This window comes from Paramormyrops kingsleyae, chromosome 10 (assembly GCF_048594095.1).
Source record: "Paramormyrops kingsleyae isolate MSU_618 chromosome 10, PKINGS_0.4, whole genome shotgun sequence".
Lineage (NCBI taxonomy): Eukaryota > Metazoa > Chordata > Actinopteri > Osteoglossiformes > Mormyridae > Paramormyrops > Paramormyrops kingsleyae.
This window is the reverse complement of record NC_132806.1, coordinates 4,776,501-4,785,855: the sequence shown is the minus strand read 5'-3', so window position 1 is coordinate 4,785,855 and position 9,355 is coordinate 4,776,501. Positions and strand designations below refer to the sequence as shown.

The window sequence follows — 9,355 nt, the reverse complement described above, 5'->3', positions numbered from 1 at the left end:
CAATATATACATGATTTGCATAATATGGGCTAAAATTTCACACTTGTTCACTTCGAATGGCCCCCTCTGGTTTGTAAATTTCTTATGTTCTTCAGGCTTGTTCAGGCTCATTCTGGCGGACTGGAAGTAACTTCGCTCGCTGTTCTTTGAAGTTCAGCTGGACCCGTCCTGGGTGGACAGAAGATGACAGACAGCCTTTGGTATCAGACGTAGCTGTTGCTTGTGGTGATTGCTCTCGCCGACGTGAACAGCGAACTTATCCTATCCGCTTCCAGGTGGCGTTTCAGCCAGGGAGAGCGACTCAGCATACGCAGGAGGTCCCGGCGGAATTTGACTGCCAGAAAGGCATAGAGAATCGGGTTAAGGCAGCTGTGCATATAACCGATGCTCTCTGATACCACAACAACCTTGTCAAGCAGTTTCAAAGCCTCACAGGGCAAATCTATAATATTCCAAATGGTGAGACTCTCCATTAACAGGGATATGTTGTAAGGAAGCCAGCAAAAGAGGAAAATGATGGTGATGATCATGGCGAGACGGATGGCCCCTTGCTTCTCCCTGCTGGTCCCTCTTTGGCACAGCGTGAATACAACTGCTGAGTAGCAATAGGTCATGACTACCAAAGGCAGGAAGAAACACAAGTGGGCAATGAGGCGTGAAGCAAAGAGCCAGTTGCTGGTGTGGTCATCAGAGCCAAACAATCCACACATTAGGAAAGTGGAGTTAGAAAATTCTTCCTTGACATAGTAGAACATTGTGTTGGGTACAGAGAAAGCCAAACAGACTAGCCAGACCACGGCGCAGATCCAGTGTACGCTCAAAGGACGTCGATTGCCCAGGTGCTGCACAGCGTGTACGATGGCTATGTAGCGGTCGAAGCTGATGCAAGCCAGTAGGACACTCCCACAGTGACAGCTGAGGTCTCTGAAGACATGGTGCATCTTGCATAAGAAGCCGCCAAAAATCCAACCTTGGATGTTGGAAATCAGGATAAAGGGTAAGGTGCAGAGAAGGAGCAGGTCGGCCAGTGCCAGGTGCATCAGGTAAACTTCTGTGATGCGTACGCTGCCTCTGCCGCAGCTGAGCAGGACGGCCAGCATCAGGCCATTCCCTGTCAAACCCACGAGAAGCACCAAGGTATACAAAATAGGTAGGATGACTTCTTCATACAGATGCATGTCTGATATTCTATCGCAGTGTGTTTCACTTGGCCACCCACTGGAGTTTGGATCATTATAATTCCAAGGCTCTTCCAACTGCACAAAAACAAAAAAGGATAGAACATGAATGACCTCATTTGTTCAATTTACCTGAAATACCTAATCACTTAACCCAACTGAAGAGCAAATTTCCAAAACTCAGTCCATGTTTCGTTGTTCTTCAGTCCATATGTATCATTTTATGTTACAGGACTAGAAACCAAAACTCACATAGCCCTCATATAGTCAAACTAAGAACTTTCATTCAACTTGCCAAAACTCAAAAAGTTTTGTGACATATTACTTACTTATGAAGTGGACTGAGGAATTTGGTCTTCGATTAGCGACACACAGAACTTATCAGCTGGTGGAAAGAATTATCAGAACTAACATTGTTTTGACAGTTATTGTAATGATTAAAATCAAAAGTAAAAAAAAAAAAGTATGTTTTTATTATTTTATTTTTCTATTATTATCGTTGAAGTCTTTCCCAGCATTGGTTCCAGTTCCAACATATTGTCACTATATATCGTCACTAACAAATTGTATATAAAAAAGACCACCACGAAGATGTGAATCAAAAAGTTAAATCTGTTCTTGTTACGAACTCGGGGCATAGTACAGGCGGCAAAAGATCCACTTGCAGCTCCAACACTAAAGAGTTTTATTTAAGGGAAATACAGAACAATGGGAATCACACAAAATGAAGGACAATAAAGGTCAGAAAACTATAACAGAACTTAATAATAAACACGCCACAAAAACCATGAGGAAAACACAACCCGGGAACAGGGTAACACAGACAGCAGAACCAGGAACAAGGTACATGGACCAAAACACATGGCAACATTACTCCATAACATTACAACAGCAGACTAAAGCAGAGTGAGGGGAGTTAAATACACAGACATACAGGGAAACCAAGGAACAGGTGTAACCCAATCAATGAACCAATCAAGGGAGACACAGGAGCAACGAGAAACAGGTGGACACAATAAGTCAGAAAACATAGAACTAAGAGAATTAACAAACACTAAAGGCTAAAAATTTACAGCAAGGACTAGGGGAAACACCACTGAAATAATCACAATAAACCTGGGCAAACCCACAAAATAAACAGCAGAGAACAAATATCCAAAAATACAGGTGAGACTGGTCTCAATACAGCCTGAAACCCATGACACAAAGGAACATTATCTGAGCTGCACACTCAGCCCACTGACCTGTGCGGCAGTTGGGGGAGCAGGGAAGACGTACTAGGGCAGGGGTGTCCAATCTTATCCGCAAAGGGCCGGTGTGTATGCGGGTTTTCGCTGCAACTGCCTAAATCGATTACTAATTAGAGGACTGATTGGCTGAAGAGTCCTCACACCTGGGTTTGAACAGCTGACTTACAGGTTATCCCAAAAACCAGCATATACACCGGCCCTTTGTGGATAAGATTGGACACCCCTGTACTAGGGACTTAGGCACATTGGGGCCGAAGGGCAAGAAATAGGGAGGACGGCCAGTGACACCTGCTGGCCAAATGGGAGGGGAACACGGAGGGCAGGGTCGGCTGTCGCTGAGCCTGACAGTTCACTTACCTTGAACCCCAACCAGTAGTACTCTGTATTCAAATTAGTTAGGGTAAATCAATTACTCAGTTTCTCAATTGTGCTGCACCACTGGTTGTTCTAAATGGACATCAAGGATTTCAGCAACACAGTGAGATAAAGTTTCTAGACACTCGTGTCCAGTGCTGTTCTGCATCCTGTTGGCATAACTTTCAGCTACACTTTGTGTTCTGCTACTTGTAATCACTATAACAGCATGAATTCATAGGCAGTTACCATTGTATTAAATATATGTAGCGACATTTAGTAAAGTTCATGTCATTGTTCATTCTGCTCCAACTAAAACTTCATAAACCTCCAGTTTCAAGCAAGCCGTATTGAATAGCATTACTGGGAAGAAAAGTAAGAAAATAAGTGTCCTTATAAGTTATCTTATCAAAGAAGTGCTAAAGAATGTTCTGCAACGTCACACAAGGCAAACCCGCATAACAATAATTATGGGGGCACAATGAAGTATTAGGACTTCGATACTAATACCTATATACACTTTACTAGATTAATGATATATAATGATATGCTGGAGAACAACCGAAGAAAAAGTTTCCAAAAGTCATCCAGTGCATTTTTTATTGTTTTTGAGATGATACCACCAAAGACATAAAATTAGGCTTCCTCATCCTATGTTACAGTATTAGGGACCAAAACGCATATAATCAGCAAAGAACGTTGGTGATATTTCCAAACCTTCACGGACCTCACAGAAATTCCCGAAAACGTATCGCATGGACTGAATGAGTGTTTTGAAATTGACTTATAATATTATTCGCTCCAGTAAGGTATCAGCAATATAACAATTAATATCACACTGTTACGGGTCACTTAAGTTTTTAATAACAACATCCACAGCAGTCTATTTTCAGAAAAGTGTCTCACTACCTAACGGCTTTCAAATAAAATAAACTATAATGTAGATACCGTTAAACGTCACTTACCGCGTTCGGAAATGATGCTTCCATGGTGCCCAAGCAGCAGATCCAGTAACCAGATCCAGTAAGCAGATAATGACTGAGTACCACTGCTTACAGTCAAATACAGTAAGTGGAAATTAGCGGGAGAACATTTTAAAACAAATTTGAGGAAGCACTTCTTTACACAGCGTGTAGTTAGAGTATGGAATAGTCTTCCTGCTAGTGTAGCAGAAGCTAAAAACCCTGAGTTCCTTTAAATCAGAGCTAGATGAGATTAACAACTCTGAGCTATTAGTTAAGTTCTCCCCAAACAAGCTTGATGGGCCGAATGGCCCCCTCTCGCTTCTAAATTTCTTATGTTCTTGTGTTCTTATGTTCTCGTCGGGGTCTGGAGAGGGTGGGGCCTGACCCAGGAAGCACAGAGCACAGGCAGAGACCAACCTGCATGGGATGCCATTCCACACAAACAAACACAATTCAGATGCTCAGATTTGACTACATGCATGATTTAGTCTGAAAGATGAAATAAACACAGTCCTGTATAAAAATGCACAGATTCATTAAACATTAACAACGTGATTCAGCAGCATGACCTTATAATGTTAATGACCAGTTTCTTGCAGATACTGACTGAACTAAACTGTTTATGTCGACTCAGTGTTATGATTGACATCCTGTTTTTAGCTTTGAATTTGAATTAATAGATTAATTCATGCTGTCAATAACATCTCACTTCCTCACCCCCTTTTATATAAAAAAATACCCTTTGTTGTTTTTCTAGTGAAGCAGAGGGACTGAGCTGAGGACCTGATGGTTGTGTGGATTTCGCTCACTGAGACGTGTGACACAAACACCCTGCTTTCAGTTGGTCAGTCTTCCTGTAAAATGCAGAGGTGAGACTGCTAGTGGAAAATAACTGACTGCAGCATCAACAACACATTTAAACAGCAGCACAAAGAAAATGTTCCATAAATGCAAGAAATCTCTATGCGACTGATATGCTTTAATTTTATATCAGCAGTGATACCTGCTGCCTGCATTGTTATAAAGAGATCAGTACATCATTTTACATTCTTATTGCACAACACAGGAAGAACACGCTCGGCCCCTTTTTGGCATTTTTGGATGACTATTTTGATTACTGATTTAGGTTATTGGGGGATTATTTTTGTGGGGACACAGGCGGTCATTTGAGGGCATATATGAATGGTCTCAGGCATGACACAAGACTGATGGTAGCGCTCACCTTTTCTTCTCCAGACAATCTTTTTTCTGGATGCCCCAAACAATCCGAAAGGGGATTCATCAGAGAAAATGACTTTACCCCAGTCCACAGCAGTCCAATCCCTGTACCTTTTACAGAATATCAGTCTGTCCTTGATGTTTTTCTTGGAGATAAATGGCCTCTTCGCTGTCCTTCTTGACACTAGGCCATCCTCCAAAAGTCTTCTCCTCACTGTGCATGCAGGTGCACTCACACCTGCCTGCTGCCTTTCCTGAGCAAGCTCTGCACTGGTGGTGCCCCCATCTCACAGCTGAATCAGCTTTCAGAGATGGTCCTGGCTCTTGCTGGACTTTCTTCAGCACCCTGAAGCCTTTTTCACAACAGTTGATCATCTCTCCTTGAAGTTCTTGATGATGCAATAAATGGTTGAGTTAGATGCAATCTTACTAGCAGCAATATACAGTACTTGCCTGTGAAGACCTTTTTGTGCAAAGCAATGATGACTGCACATGTTTCCTTGCAGGTAACCATGGTTAACTGAGAAAGAACAATGATTTCAAGCACCACCCTCCTTTTAAAGCATCCTATCTACTATTCTAACTCAATCGGCATGCCAGAGTGATCTCCAGCCTTGTCCTCATCAAAACTCTCACCTGTGTTAACGAGAGAATCACTGAAATGATGTCAGCAGGTCCTTTTGTGGCAGGGCTGAAATGCAGTGGAAATAGATTTTTTGGGATTAAGTTCACTTTCATGGTAAAGAGGGACTTTGTAATTAATTGCAATTCATCTGACCACTTTTCATAACATTCTGGAGTATATGCAAATTGGCATCATAAAAATGGAGGCAGCAGACTTTGTGAAAATTAATATTTGTGTCATTCTCAAAACTGTGTCATTTTAACAATGTTAAAGCCACAATCAAGGATGGGTCGAGGACATCTGTAGCTAGGACCCAGGAGCGTTCTTCTGGGCCATACAGTAGCTCTCACAATATATGTGATCCTGGAGTTGGCTGCATTATCATGTGGAGTTTAGGGGACACTGGGCAGCATATACCATCTCACCATGAGGAAGCACAGGTGACAGAGAGGACAACGGCATCCATTGGAAGATGCATGGGACCATAGTAGATGGGCTTGATGGGTGAATTGAGAAAGGTAGAAGAGATTAGGTAAGTACTGGGTACCTGCATGCAATAGGACAAAGGAGCCGACTCGTCACACCATGTGAACCATTCCTATGATGTGCAGGGCCAATTTAGGACAGGTAGGCAACTTAAGTTTCTTGGTAGACAGCCAGACCCGCTGGCCCGCTGGTCGTCGTCGGTGATCTGCCTGCTGTTTTTGTCGGAGTGCATGTGCTCGCAGCTGTCAGTAAGCCCATATCCAGACCCCCTTACTTCTCCGATATCACTCCTCAACTACAAGGACCCCGCTAAGTGGAGAATCCCAGGGAAACAAGGGCAGCTGATACCCCAGAACACATTGGAAGGGTGTCAGCTGAGTAACTCAATTGCTGTGGGAGTTCCAGCCCAAGGAAGGTACTGGGCCCAATCCACACAACGGAACTGACACAACAACTTGAACATCTTGGTCACTTTCTGGTTTGTCCGCTCCATCATTCCATTTGACTGCAGATGGTAACTGGAAGAGAAACTCAAAGACACATTAAGGCGGGAACAGAATTCTCGGAATACACGAGAGGTGACCTGGGGTCCCCAGTCAGAAATGATATCCTATGGGATCCCCTAAATACCAAAATACCCAGGTGAACAGTAGATCAGCCAGTTCCCCATCAGACATAAGTTTAGAAAGGGGAATCAACTGGTACCCACTGAATGGTGGCAGAACAGAAGGCCAGTGGGACACCTTGAAATCAAACTGAGCGAAAATAGCAACCAGTGGGCTTAATGCGTGTTCAGCCATTTGGCAGTTTGTATGTACTCTAGATTTCGGTGGCCAGTTTGTAACCTACCCTCTTACCTTTAATTGTGAAAAAGGCGGCTACAAGAATTATACGGGTTCAAACGATCGTTATTTTTAACTAGTCTAAACAATAGTCTATTTTTTAACTAGTCTAGCACATACTGACAACAACCACAAAAAAACCAAGAAAGGTGAAGCAGATAATATATTGGTAATCAAAAAGAAACAATACAAACACTCTTCTTCGACCCCACCACAGAGTCCCGGAAAGTTCATCAAAGTCCATACGAAAAAGGGAAGAAGAAAAAAAAACCGACTTCAGCAATGCATTGCCCCACAAACAGTATACAAAAAGTCCTGGAAAGGTCTCACCGGCAAAACTGCTTATACCAAGGCTGCTCCACTCGAGACCATGATATCAACTCTTTCACGTTGGGATATCCTCAATGGCTCGTATTCTGTGTCCTCCTCAGTGCCTAAAGATAATCCTCTTCAGACTTTTTTTTTTCTCACGTGGAGTCGTCTTAGCCTCCTCTACCTGTCTCCTCTTCTCTCCCTTTTTTCCTCTGACTTCCTTGTCTTTGACTGTCGGCTGCCATGACTCCGCCCCTGTTTCTCGCTCTTCTGGGTCTTAAAGGGACCATTACCTGATTCATTATTATCCGCTGAAGTTTTGTCCCCTACATAACATGTGGCTTTAAGATCATTTTGCAAAACTCATAACCTTAATAAGCATTTCTTACACCACGTTTACTCTAAACATTTTTATTATGTCAACTTATCCTTCAGTAAAATACAACTTATACATATATACCACACCACTATATCTCATGTGGCATTGTCACAGATCCCCCCACCCCCCCAGCCGGAGGTAAGAGGGTATTAGCACTCAAATAGGGCTTGAGGTTTCCCACATGTACAGTGTCTATCTTGTCTGAGTTTTGCCATTTAAGCCTATAGTTAAGAGGACCTAACCTTTTCATCACTTGAGCTGGACCTGTCCATTTGGGCGCTAGCTTTGATGAAAATTTGGCAACGGCCTTAGATTGTGGGTGGGCCCTGACCCAGACCAAATCTCCCACAAGAAATTGCGCAGGTCTCCTGTGGGCGTTATAATATCTGGCTTGTCTACGTCTGGCCACTCCCACTTTCTGTTTTATCTCCTGTGCCATTATATGTTGCCATTCTAGTAAGGTATATTGTGGTTGGTGAGGATGCGGAGCTGGTGCTTGATGGATAAGCATTTCCAAAGGGCCCTTCAGCTGTCTTCCCAGAGCAAGCTCGGCAGGAGTCCGCCCTGTGGTCTCATGTTTGGCGCTATTAATGGCGAACCGGAACTCAGTTATCCACATATCCCATTCTTCATGACGATCTTGGACATAAGATGCAATCGTGGTTTTAAGGTTTCGGTTCACTCGCTCAGTAAGGTTGGTTTGGGGATGATAGCTGGTGGTCAACTTGTGTGTAACCCCCCACTTTTTACAGAGATCTGAGAGGAGTTGACTAGTATACTGAGGACCCTGGTCCGAGACAATATACTTAGGAACCCACCACCGGGTGAATACCTCATCTCTTAAGATTTGACAGAGTCGAGAAGTCTTGCTGTCACGCATTGGGAACAGTTCAACCCATTTGGTGTAGTAATCCACCACCACCAGCAGGTACATATTTCCTTTCTTACTCCGTGGGAGTGGACCCAGATAATCTAATCCCAACATATAGCCTGCCTCTTCCACCTCTGTACTCTGCATAAAACCAGCAGGTTTCTTATTATCAGGTTTGTATTGCTGACAGATAATACACTGTTTGAGGTGTTGCCAGACATCTTTTCGAACTGTGGGCCACCACGCCACCTCTAGAATTCGTAACAAAGTTTTAAGACGGCCTAGGTGGGCACCCAGGGGGTTATCATGGAAATAATGAATAAAAACGCTAATAAGGGTTGTGGGGACTACCAGCTGATACTTCAGGCCCACCCCTTTAGTTGGAATTGTCCGATAAAGGACATCCTGTATTATCTCCCAACCAATGCGTTCTGTTTGTCGACCAACAGTCACCTTACCTCGCATCTCTCTGACTTCAGGGTCGTGCTCTTGTGCACGTACAATCTCAGCCAGAGAGACGGGTAAATCCATTTTGTAAGGGGTTGAGTATGCAGATACGTAGGCGGTCGTCCCCGAAGAATCCCCTGCCACCGCTCGTGACATTGCATCTGGCACAATGTTCATACACCCCTTACGGTAGTGGACTTCAAAGTAAAATTGTTGCAGTCTTAGCGTCCAACGAGTCAATCTCGAGCTGGTGTTTGGACAATTAAAAGCCCAGGATAAAGCACTATGGTCAGTATAGACATCAAATTTGCAGCCTTCCAGATAGTGGCGCCATTTCTCCATGGCCCAAACCACTGCTAAACACTCCTTTTACGCAGTGGAGTAGTTGTGTTCTGCTCCTCGTATCGCCCGGGAGGCATAGGCAATCA

At 43.6% G+C, this 9,355-nt stretch overlaps 1 protein-coding gene and 1 long non-coding RNA gene across 2 annotated transcripts; both read right to left on the bottom strand.

The window, feature by feature from the left end:
- Window positions 1–203: 203 nt before the first annotated feature.
- On the bottom strand, window positions 204–1,178 carry LOC140593230 (C-X-C chemokine receptor type 5-like). The gene has a single exon (XM_072717177.1). It carries the CDS (start codon window positions 1,176–1,178, stop codon window positions 204–206), a length of 975 nt encoding a protein of 324 aa, XP_072573278.1.
- Window positions 1,179–4,725: 3,547 nt separating this feature from the next.
- On the bottom strand, window positions 4,726–7,528 carry LOC140593141 (uncharacterized). The gene is made up of 3 exons (XR_011993406.1): window positions 6,016–7,528; window positions 5,602–5,656; window positions 4,726–5,354 (listed from the first exon to the last, which is right to left on the bottom strand). It is a non-coding gene; the product is annotated as an uncharacterized lncRNA (long non-coding RNA).
- Between the last annotated feature and the right edge of the window lie 1,827 nt (window positions 7,529–9,355).

Excerpts from the sequence above, each read along its gene's own strand:
- LOC140593230 (XM_072717177.1), bottom strand. The coding sequence starts at position 1,178 with ATGCATCTGTATGAAGAAGTCATCCTACCTATTTTGTATACCTTGGTG.